This window comes from Tetrao urogallus (genome assembly GCF_951394365.1).
Source record: "Tetrao urogallus genome assembly, chromosome: 7".
In the NCBI taxonomy this organism is placed as follows: domain Eukaryota; kingdom Metazoa; phylum Chordata; class Aves; order Galliformes; family Phasianidae; genus Tetrao; species Tetrao urogallus.
Window position 1 is genome coordinate 27,893,177 of NC_136820.1, and position 12,837 is coordinate 27,906,013.

Below are 12,837 nucleotides of genomic sequence, written 5' to 3' on the forward strand. Positions count from 1 at the left end.
CCACTGTGAATATATCTAACTTGTGTTCAAAGGAGGGTCTGGGCATCTGCAGGCCAGCCAGCCTCACCTCAGTGTGATGAGGGAACAATCCTTCATTTTAGATAGTCAAAGCCCAACTGGATAGGGCCTGAGCAACTTGTTCTAGGTAAGCCCGCTTTGAGTGGAGAGGTTCAACCAGACAGACTCCCATGGCACCTTCCAACCTCAGCCACTGTGGTTGTGTGATTCCTTGCTCTCCCCTTCATCTCCCCACAATGCAGAGCCATCTCTCTGCAATGCAAAGCCAGTACAGAGCTATCTGCCTCCGTACTGACAGGAGAGCTGCTACTTGAAAGCCTGCAATGCTCCATTTGGTTCTGGTTTGCTTTTTATTCTGACTTGCATAAAAAGTGAATTAGGAAAAAAGCAGACAAAAAGGAAAAAAAAAAAAGTGCTGTCACATAAAAACATTAAATTGAAAAGAATAATCTTATTTTTAAGTTTGATGCAGAGATGAGCCGCATGCTTAAAAATGGACCCAGGTTAGTTTCCACAGGATTCAAAATTGCTCACATTAAGAACTGTACATATATACATGGATAACATACAGAAGTACAGATTCCACCCAAGTTGTACAATCCTAAAATATGGGGTGCCACAGCTGTGAGACTTTATTTTTCTATCACCAGTAAAATACAAGCATTTGGGTAAGTTTAACAGTATTTGTTCAAAAATCCCGAATATTTTCACTTAAATTTGCAAATATTGCTGGATTGTGGTTTAATATGTAATCTATCACGTACCTAGCTGTTTGGTGGTTTTTTTTCCTAAAGAGCTGAATATTGCCAGAATTAGCGTAAGGTTACACAGGTGATTAGCTATAAAATTTTAAAGAGTTCTATCTAATTTGTTGAGTCTAAATCAGTTTCTCCAATGCTCCTATTTTAACACTGATTAATTAGAAAATCTGAAATAGAAATTGCAAGAAGTTACAGCAGACATTTGAAAAAAATATGTGTGCATAGACAAGTGGTTCATTTTTTGTAGATTTTTGTAATCTTAATTTTCTCCTCTGCAATTTTCACTTTCTGATATTGGTCATACATTTAAAACGTGTTTCCAAAACAAAATAGGTCAAGAAGATTCAAAGTCATTACTCAAGACGGAAAAGTATCACTTGCCTCAATTGGTGCTTTGCATTTAAGCCACTATTCAGGAGCCACCTGTGCTCTGTTTAGCAGATCTGTTCCACTTTGAAAGGATTGGCGAAAAAGAAAATACCTTCCTTGTGCTGTTTGTTTTCTGAAGCACATTATAAGCAAGACAGTTATCAGCCTTTAGGGAGGGTCTGTGCCTCTCAACAAGACTCTCACTTGTGCGCAGAACAGTCTGACATCACTGTGGGTGATGTTTTTGGAGCTGGGCTGGTAATCATAAAATAAAATGCCATAAAGCATTCAGTGAACAAGTGGTTTGGCACTGCTGCTGGAGGCAGAGCCGGATACTTGGGGTTGCAGTTACGTTTCCAAGCAGGCTGACACCTCTGACTTCCAGTCTTCGCCAATAAAAAGAGCAATGATGACCTCCCTCAGAGCACAGCACTGTCTTTCAGATGCCTGGCAACCATAATAGCATTTTTCAGAAAGGCATAAGCTTAAAATACTCTTTTTTCTTTTAAAAGGTATATTTCTAAAAATCATAGGGTAGTATTTTAAAAATTGTATATTCAAAAGTTTTCTTAAATCAAGGCCCTGTTGCCAAATGTATTTAATAATTTTCAAAATCAATTTGAAATTTAAATTGGACTGAAAAATTCTTGACATGGTTTTTATAGGACTGATATATAATGGAATGAACACCTCATTGATTCATAGAATTACACTAAGTAAATCAGCAGTAAAATACATCCAATCTGCTGAACTTATTTCTTATATCTAAGGCTGTCCTTATTTCAGGTCTACGTCATAGAATATGACCTTCTGGCAATGTAATGAACCTTGCCCTTCTCACAGTTTATATGCCATAGCTGCAGGGATCTTAGTCTGGAAATCTATGCTGGTTTACCAGAAGGTCACTGGGAACAGCAGGCAGTCACTGAGAGGACAGAGGGTCAACACAGTTAGAAGCTTCTGCTGTGCCTCTGCATCCACACAGATTTACTGTAAGCGCTGGAGAGTGTGAACTGCCATCCTGAAAGTGCATTAATAAAAACCATGTTCAGGAGGAGGGAGGCAAAAGTTGCTTTGTTCTTACAGGAAACCTTGAAGCAGTTTGAAAATTCTTTACAGAAATACATTTTTAATCTTGTATTTTTTAAACCAAGAGAAAGCCTGAGTGGCAAAAGAGAATTCAGATGATCCAAAATGTCATCAGGTCCTGCAGACAATTTGAAGGAACTTCAGCACTCATGTCGGGACACTTTGATCCAATCTCCAAAAAACAATTTTCTCACAAACTTTAAGGAAGGTTGGAAAGAGTCCCATAAGAGACAAGGCTACATTTATTGGTCAAGACTCATAAAGGCAATCCATAGCCCTTCTAATGAGTCAAACTGATAACAGCAAGGCTGGAACCTGCAATACTGTCTTCACAATTGAAGAAAAAGCTGAAAGCTTCCAGCAACGTATTCACGGCAGAGCAACAATTCACTAATTGCAAGCTGGGAGAAGAGTTGATGCTGTCCTTCCTACACAGAATTAATTTTGTGACAGCATACCTATGAAAAATACTCAAGCGAGGCAGAAAACGTCTATTTGCAAAAACATGGCATCAGTTTAACTATGTTAAACAGTTCAACATAAGAGGAGATCTCACAAAATTTAATTAAATCAAGAAGAGATTCTATGCAAGAGAACTTCTCTTTAAGCTGAGCTGCCCTTACCAAGTTAGTTGCTCCTAAAGGAGAATAAACATATTTGATTTGTTTTAAGAGCACTGGTGTTTTAAACCTCGAATCATCTCATTGTCTGACTAAATATATTCATGATACGTCTGGAAAAAAAATACAGAAAAATACCTACAACTGGGCTGATAACCTAAACGGTTAAGAGGGGCTTTATGCATTAATGTTATTTTCTTCAGGGTGCAGCTGTGGCTCAGGTTTCCAAGGCATTTTATGAAGTACCTTGGGAATAGCAATCTTTCCTTTAATTTATAGCATGGAGATGCTTGCTAATGAGAAAAATAATCAAAGATATGGAGAACTGAACTCTATCCATCCTTTAGGAATGAAAGCACAAAACTCCTTAATGATGCCACAGGCTCACGTGGTAAAAGCACTGAGATGATTCTAATTAATATGGACTATTCTCACTTTGTAATCGGCACGCATTGAAAAACACTCCCTGCTTTCTAGGTCAGATGTACAGACACTTGAAAGCAACTGCCAAGTATCAGTCCCTAAGGTGTCTGCTTATGTTTAGAGGCTAAAAAAATATGTATGACACAAAGGAGCTTCAAATATCTTGTGCTAAATATACATTGAATGTAAAGGAGGAGAATCGTGTTTGCTCTTGTGCAGGCACAAAAGGAGGGAACAGACTGGGAAATGCACCCTTCTCCAGCCTCATGCACAGACCCACCATCCCATAAGTGAGTGGGAAATGGGAAGCCTGAGAGATTTACCATACCATCCCAAACCCATCAGAACCAGAGGTGCAAGCTCAGCACCCCCCAGGGTTATTTTGTATGCCTCCAGCCACCAAGCAAACCTTTCTCTCAACTCCTCACTGTGACAGACTCGTGTCTGCAGTCCCTAGGATTAAAATCCTTCCTTTCTGAACAAAACACCATTCAAGAGAAGCATGTATTTTTCCTTGGTCTTTCCTGAAGTTCTCTTAGAGTCTTTACATTGCTCCGTGCTTCCCTTTGCCTGAAGTGAGGGTAGGAAATACGCTGCATGGACAGGAAGAGATGATCTACTGCAATAATTTAACCTTCCTGTATAATTGAAATTGAGAGCAGGATCTAACCTCCTCCTCTGCCTCTGTATGCATTTAATTAAACTGCAAAGGAGATATTTTAAAAGGAAGGTGGAATTCTGATACCCTTTCTTTTGCTTGTCAGTGTGTTATTGTGTAGGTAAGGTGCTGCTTAAAAATGAAATAGTGGAAATAACAGCTGAGTTGCCAAGTCCGATTTTTTTTCCTCAGGCAAAAAGCCTGGAAAGCACAGAACATAAAGACTTCAGTGACATTTGGATATACCTATGAGAGATCAGCAAATAAAGGCTTTAATTCTTACATGTCAAAAAGACATCTCTTAACTGGATATATTTTCTTTTGACTTGACAGACAGTGAGCAAGATTTACACACACAGCTGTAAAAGGGTAAATACATTACTTGAATGCCACACGCTGACTCAGTGCCCAGATGCTCCAGAGCTACATCTTTCCCTTTGAGTGTGTTATGTGAGAAAGAAAAAGGTTGTGCTTCATATCTGCATTTCAAACAATGTAGGACAAGTCTAATGCTGAGGCATTGCATAAAAAGCAGATCAACTAATAAATATACAAAAATGAGTGAACATATTACACAGCAAAAGAGCTTCTGCTCTCCCTGCAGTGGGACAATACAAACTGAGTGTGGACATCAACCCAACAGGAGAAAACATATCGTGAATTTGTTTTTATACCCCAAAGGCTCAAAAGCAGATGGAAACAATTCAAAATCACATCTGATGAAAAGGTACACAAATGGAGAAAAATGTTTTTTGAACTTTCAAAGAGTGTAAGAGAGCAGAAGATGTGCTTCTGATTCACTATCAGTACGAACATCCAAGCTGATATGACAGCTGCTACAGTGTTCTCTGAACTCAACTTGGGAAAGCATTCAGAGGTCACAGAAACTGCAAGATGAACTGACAGAGTGGACAAAAAACATGCCAGCAGCCAAAACCAAAGGAGACACTGCTCCTCAGAGAAAAGTCATCCAGCATTACCAACAGCTGTTCTATTTCTAGGATGGCTGCAACTTTTTATTTAAAAATAAAAATCTGCAGTAATGACGAGGCAGTCAAGATTCCATAGCAGTCAAGCTTCTACAAGAAATGCCATGTTACTGCTTCAAAATCTCTTTGAAAAACCTGATTTCTATTTTTGCTTTCTTTTGCTATCTAATGTTGTACTTAAAATTCATTTTCATAGTAACTTTCATTAAATGTTCACATATGGCTTTATCTAAATAAGGACTGACCCTGCAAAGCTTTATTTCAAATAAGATCCATTCACTGATGGAAGCCAAACAGCTTTAGTCCATCAAACACATCTTGAAAACTGTGGTATCAATGGAACCATAGCATAATTCAGGTAAGACTCATTTAAACTAAGTGTTATAGAGTCCCTTAATCCAACAGTATGAGTAGCTGTAGCCAGACAAAAATACCAAAACCAATGAACTGAGAGAGAAATACTATGAAATAATGTACCTGGATGCCTGCACTACATTACAGCAGACAAAACACCATGCTGACATAACCACTCTCTGACAGCAACTACCAGAAGACAAAGAATACTTTCTGTCATCTTTGTCTTTACTGTAGCCCAGGAGACAATCAGGCATCTAAATGTACACACAGCAATATATGCAAGTTAGAAATCAAAAGAGCACAGACGAAGTTGTTGCAGAAAGAAAGGCAATCATTAACCTTTACATGTCCCAGGCAGCTGAGCCTTTTGCATTTTACTGAGCAGATGGAAGGTGGGAAACCTTACACACAGCCTAAAGGGATTCTCACGTTTCATTGCAAAATGTACACGGGGAAGAGTTACATGCATGCAATTTCACTGCACTTGCACACATACACAAAACCCAGTTCAACAATAAGAGGGCTGCTACTGTACAAACCTACCATTGTATGGTAATGAATCCAACTGGGCAATGCACAGAAGTAGTGAAGGAGAGAAGGAAAAATGGACCATACAGCTAAATCACACCTTGGTCCACAAATAGAACTCATCCACGTGTGCAGTACACTATGGTGAGCACACACACACCCTGCAGGTGACAGGAATACATATGTAGGCCACTCCAAAAGTAATTCCTCCTATTTATTTCCATGAAAACTTCAATAAACAGCACAATAACACTAACTGAAAGAGCAAATTCTCAGCTACAAAACACTATTTTTCAGTGTAGTCACCACCATTTGCTATGCATTTTGCAAATGAACAAGGGCCTGTGTGCTGCACTTATAGGCATCTGCACCATTGGAGGTGAACCACCACTTCACTGTGCTCACGTTCATGAAGCACACAACACATTTAGCGTCCATAAACATTCTGCAAGCATCAATGAATGTCACTGGGTGCCATTTTGTCTGCATAGAGAAATTCAATTCCACACCTTTGCTTCATGTACATTTCCATCAGATGCCATCGTGTCAGACTGCCCCTCTGCTACCATCCCTCACACGGCAACAAAATGTAATGGGATATCGGTGGGAAGCTACAACCTCTACTGCCCAACCACCAACATCCACCTCTGACGTTGTGGGACAGCATAATGAAATAGGAAACATCACTGTAGAGCAGCCCTCAGTTGGCTGAAATCTCCATTTCTGATATGCACAGCTATATAACCTGACCATTAGCGGGACATCAATGTCACTGAACAAAATGCTCGCTCTGAACATACTAAGCAGAGTATACTGTATTATAGCAGAATCTCAATGGGATCCTGCAATGCTGCCTTGTGGTAAATGAGTCATGTCTGAACATGCCATAACAGAAAGCCCTGTGAATTAGTAACTTATCTATCCAGAGTTGAGGCTGTGATGCAATATTCCTATCTATGCATCACAGCAACAAAGTCAACCCTGTGCAAATATGTGGAAACAGGCAAGCTGCTCTCTGTGCAACAACTGGGCTCTGATGAATTGTTCAGAGCAGCCTAGTAACTAAGAGCAGCACATGCAAAATCTATTTTTTAAGCTTTACAGTTATGGATCCAGAATCAAAGTACAATGATGGTGAAGGGTCTGGAGGGGAAGACATATGAGGAGCAGCTGAGGTCCCTGGGTTTGCTCAGCCCAGAGCAGAGGAGCTGAGTGGAAGCCTCATGGCAGCTGTAGCTCCTCACAGCGCTGAGCTCTGCTCTCTGGTGACAGGGCCTGAGGGAACGGCATGGAGCTGTGCCAGGGGAGGGACAGCTGGGGCTTAGGGAAAGGGTCTTCTGCACCAGAGGGTGGTGGGCATGGAACGAGCTGCCCAGGGCACTGGTCACGGCACTGAGCTTGTTGGAGTTCAAGAAGCATCTGGACAATGTTCTCAGACATACAGTCTGATTCTGGGGTGCTCCTGTGTGAGGCCAGGAGTTGGATTCGATGCTACTCTCTACCTTGGGATATTCTGTGATTCTATAACACATTTCTGCCTGCTTGGAATTAAACCCCACCACAACCAAAAAATGATGAACAAAAATATTGGCTGCCCTGTCCAAATGGAAGCATTTGGAAATGAAACTTCCAGCAGTTTCAAGCACCATTTATCTAACATCTGTACATTGTTATTGTTGCTATCATAATGTCTTGTCACGTACCAGAAGTTGGAACACTCCCGAAACCTAACATCATCCTTGGTGAAAAGGCTATGACAAATAGCCATGTGGTACTGAAGATCAAGCAGACAAAAAAAAAAAAGAAAAAAAAAACACATAAAAACCTGTACTACACAGGACAGAAATGGTTCCATAATTTAGTGTTATTACACAGCCCGCCCCACACGTTATCCTAATAAGCTTAATGGCATCAGGGAAAAGGCAGCACTGCTCTAGCTATTATGTTACAGATAATGGACAATGGTGCTGCTGGATGGCAGCACTACCAGTGTATAGATCTTATACCAAAAGGGACCATTGTGACCACGCGGCTTTTCTCCCTGTGCAACAAAAAGCTGCACGGCTCTTCTGAATGAATTACTGTTGGAGCTATTATCTGCCTGCCCGCCAGGCACATTATCCTGAATGAGAAATGCCCAGTGATACAACATCCAGTAGAGTATTTAAGTAAATTACTTCAGTGATTAATTTGTCTCGTCATTAAAATTTTGCAGTTTTCCTTGTTTTATATTTGGCCAGCTCCAATGACAAACAATTTGCTGTCTGTTAAGCACTGTCTACATGAGCCCTTCTGCTCCTCATATAATTTCTATACATAGAAAGCAAGTTACCAGCTAGTTTTCATTTTCTTAACTAGGGTAGAATTAGATCTGTGGTACCAGGACAAAAACTACGTCGCACCATCTGCCTGAACCCTCACTACTTACCAACTAACTTCCTAAAAAGCAGATGTCAGAAATTTGGATTTCTAGATTTAGCTCCACAATGCTCACCTGGTCTGTAAGAAATCACAGGTGTTTGCCAATCAAAACAAACCTCAGGTGTACTTGTGATACTAGGACCAATAGATTCAGTCTGATCACTATCATGTGCCATCAAAGTATGAACACAGCCTAGTTCTGCACCAGAAACCAGTGCTTCACATGGGACCATAAAAACATCTCTAGCTTTCCTCAAAGCTCTCAGCAGAGCTTCTCTCAAAAGCATTATCTTCTGTACCAAACCAAAACCTATGATTTTACAGATTTTATTATTATTATTATTATTATTTAAATATCCACATTTTCTTCTGGAAATCACTTCATCAATAAATAATCAGTCTGCCTTCAGCCTGTGTAGCTCTGTTTTGCCGGCCCGTATGTGCCAGTTCTTCCTGCAGCAGTGTCAGCAGCAATAGCAACAGATGAGCTGTGATCTCTGAGACTGGGCATTAGCAGTTCTAGAATTAATCTGCTCTCCTCCTGAGTCTATGCTCAGTCTACAGTTTCACAGCCAATTTACAGCAGAATGATAAAAAGGGGGAGATCTCACATGCATAAAATCATAGAATAATTTAGGCTGGAAAGGACCACTAAGATTATCTAGTCCAATTATAACCAATCCCCACCATGCCCACTGACCACGACCCTCAGTTCCAAATACACACACTTCCATGGGAGGTTGATCACACTAGAGAAAGGTGGAGTTCATGGTTTGGTTGTGATTCTTCATTTAGGGTAGCTATTTGTGTTAAACCATCTTTTAGCCACAGAATCATTAATGTTGGAAAAGACTTCTAGGATCATCCAGTCCAACTGTCCACGTACCACCAATACTTCCCACTAAACCACGTCCCTCAGTGCAACATCTACATGCTTCTTGAACACCTCCAGGACAGCAACCCTGCCATTTCACTGGGCAGCCTCTTCCAGTGCCACAACACTCTTTCCAAAAAGAAATTTTTCCCAATATCCTACTTGAATCTCCTCTATAACTGAGGCATAAGAGATGACATGTCCAATGTACCCTCTTCATAGAGAAAGCAAGATGGAGGGATACATAAAAGGAAGAATAACCTTCCTTATACAGATAAGCAGGTATCTGCACATAATCAAAATAAATCAGAAATAATGTCTCAGCATTCCTCTGGCAGAATACAGCAAAGGTGGTTTTATCCTGCTTACCTCCTGTGATGACAGCTCTGATAATATTTTCCTCTTCAAGTTGGGCAACTCTAACACACATGCATGCCTGAGTGTACTGATGAACCCAAACACATACTGAGTACATCTTCTGCCCCCAATGACAAACAACCATCCACTACTGTCCACCAGTTATAGAGATGCCCTGAGACATGGACAGTAGCTTGCGGAATTGCCATTATCACAAGTCAGTCATGCCAGGCAAATATCCAAGGCATGATGCAAAACACAGCACTTTGAATACCAGAGAGGATGGCAAGCAAAGCCATGAACAGCAACCAAGGCCCTGGGATTAACACTAAATTCCTAGTACGGCCACAACAATCTAGACAATTATCCAGAAGGGTAGCTCTTAACATAAATACATCATGACCCTTGAATATGAGAACAAATTCAATTCTCTTCTCTAGGGAAATGTGACCATATGCTGTCATTGCTTGTTGATGGCAGTGGTAGAGTAGGACATGTTAAAATAAATTCCTTCAAAATACATTTCATTGTCTTAACGTCAAAAAAGTTCCACCATTACCACATCATGAGGAACTTAGAAATGTCCAGTTAGCATTTTCACAGCTACTTTACCCTGAACAGCAGTCTACACTTTGCTTAAAAACAACTTTTGAACTCTGCTTTCGTTTATAAATGTAGCATTACATTATTTTACATGTTTTGAACTGCCATATTTTATAGGCTAGAGCTTTCCTACTTAACGACCTCCATCCCTTCTAGAGGGCTGAGCAGCTTTTAGAAGCAGTTGTGCAACTTCCTCATCTCAATGGACAGTGTCTGCATCGGGCTGAAGGGGAATACAATGTACTTTCAGCTTACAGAACTGTGGTTTTTTTTAAACCAGAAAGCTGGTGTGGAATTAAATCTAGTAATCCAAGCTCTGTAACATTACTGGTTATGTATGTAGAAGTACAGCATCTGACTATGCATGTAAAAGTATAGTACTGAAAACTGTACACTGCAGAGAGAAATCAGTGAGTTTTCATGCTATTAGCAGAGGTTTTGGCTCACAGATTTGGGTGAGCTGGTTTTATTTTGAGAAAGTTTAATACAAAAGAGCTACTAGGACCCGTGTTTTACATTTTTCAAAATACACAGTATAGTTGCTTCAAACTCTTCTTACTTGAACATATTCCTCTGTGAGCACCAGCATCCTTCTTACTTTTTTAGCAGCATCCTCGTTACTTTTTTACTCCAAACTAGAAATTACTCATAGATTGCCACTTGCATCTCCAATTTCAGTCATATAAACCAAGATAAGAAGGTTGCCCCTGTGCCCATCCCTTACACACACACCACCCTTTTCAACAAGAAGAGAGCTGCTTACCTCCCACCTTACACAAAACAATCTGATAACTACAGTTTCCAAGAGAGGATTGCCAGGAGGTTCTGGGGAATTTCAGCCTGCTTCTTTACAAGCTCTACCCCACCACTGTCAGTGCCGCACACAACAATGAGCAGCAGTACAAGAATCCAAGACAGCTTGGTGTCACGTGAACAGTTAACAAAACTTCACAAGGGATTGGTTGTATGCACAAAGATTACTCACATGAATAACAGGGTCTACAACTGGGCACTTCCTCTATTTTTAGCATATATTCACAAAGAATGACAGATTTCTGTGGGCTTCTTTAGATGCATCAGTTCAGTTCTTGTTTCCAGTACACAGCTTCTGGCACCTATCACTTATCACCAGCTTGCTGTGTATGCTTATCTACCTCATGTCTGAGACCAGTCTGACTGGATGGTGTGGAAAATGCACAAACAAAAGCACACATCAGATAGAGCACGTTCTTATTTATGGAAGTGGAAAGAAAAATGGGGGAAGTAAAAGTGAAGCAAACAAACACATTTATTCAACACCACTGTCTTACCTTCCTATGGGTCCCAGATCTCCAGAGTCCTGGCTGCCTGCATCACTGGGTGTGCTCACTGATTTCGAAGAGGGAGACATAGGGGTTGGGACTAAATAATGAAAATAACAGGTATCCCATGTTAACACATGCAGCGACTGCACTGATGAAGAGCAGTGTCAGACAAATCAAAACCAATGGACCAAAATGACAGTGGATGAATGATTAGGAGAGTTTGAAATGGTGAAAGCAAATAAGGAAAGGAAAGAAAAAGAAAAGGAAGAGAGTCAAGTGAATTTTAAGTCTTCTGGAAATGTTAAAACTGACATGAATTTAGACAGGACTAAAAGCCCAATGTGATTCCACAACTAATCAGTGGCGGAGATATCTGCAGAAACAGAAGTTTTTTCTTGGCTGTATTTTAAAGCTGACTTGCAAAAGATTTTAAACGTATGAAGAAATACCAGGGGCTCGTCTTGTCAGAAATCTAAGTGAACTCTTCTGGTAGCCACAGAGGCAAAACAGCAAGCAAGTTTCTCAAATTTTCCGTTTAAATTAAAAGCCGCTGCCCATTAGATATGTTCTAAGACTGCAGTGCAGAAATGGCATCCAAAATAAAAGTTAAATAAGGAAATCCAGCTAAGTTAAAATCATTTCCCAAAGATGGTGAGAATACGCACTAATTTGCTTAGCGAACATCTTTTCTTAAATAATTTAAGTTGTATTAGATTGCCATTTTGGATGATATACGATTTCCACACTCAAGGAAATATTTCCCTTGGCTTAGATACTATTTGCACTCTCTAGAAATGATTTTCTCTTTGGTTTGCTGGGGCTTTTGAAGCATATTCATGCAAATCCACCCTTGTTTCCTTTAACAGGAAAGGAAGATCACAGCTCAAGGTCAGCCCAAGTTTAAGCTCTTCAGCAAGGAATAACAAATAAAAAAGTAGAAGTATCCTGATTTCTTTTAAAATGGTTACTCAAAAATATTTAAAGTGCAGGAATGGCTCCAGTCAAGATTTAGCACAAGTATTCTTCAAAGCAGCCACACTGAATAAAACACAAAAAGGAGTTCTAATGCAACAGTGAGGTTTCCCATTTGGTTTAAATCATGTGCATTTCTTTTTATAGATTTAACTGAGTGAAACTTTAAACTATTTTGTTACGCTCTATAATGTATAATGACAGACCTGTCAAGAGACTTGGATTTTCCATGTGGTCAAACATTTCATGCAGATTCTTACTAGAGACTGTCACAGAAATGAATGCAGCATGGAAAGTGAATTCATCTTCATGACAGCCCTTTGGCAGGTTACAGGTATGGCATGGCAGTTTATGTATTCCACGCTCACAGAGGGATCTGGGCATCATATGTGAAGGCAGAATTAAGCTTTCCTTTGTATACTAATTGTCAGTGTATACAAAAGGGAATCAAGGAGGACAGAATACTACTCCTTAATTAAGATCATCTTACATGT

The 12,837-nt window shown here is 40.0% G+C and overlaps 1 protein-coding gene across 4 annotated transcripts in view; it reads right to left on the reverse strand.

Annotated features, from left to right (window-relative positions):
- The window catches only part of DYNC1I1 (dynein cytoplasmic 1 intermediate chain 1), a gene marked incomplete at both ends in the record, with an annotated part of 166,120 nt that overhangs the window by 149,872 nt on the left and 3,411 nt on the right, over positions 1 to 12,837 (reverse strand). For 2 of the 4 annotated variants that reach the window (XM_079538690.1, XM_079538688.1), the window contains one exon: positions 11,378 to 11,468. In XM_079538690.1, coding sequence (XP_079394816.1) covers positions 11,378 to 11,468 — 91 coding nt within the window. Of the gene's footprint in view, positions 1 to 11,377; positions 11,520 to 12,837 lie in introns of all 4 variants that reach the window. The other 2 variants (XM_079538689.1, XM_079538687.1) reach the window with 1 other exon arrangement.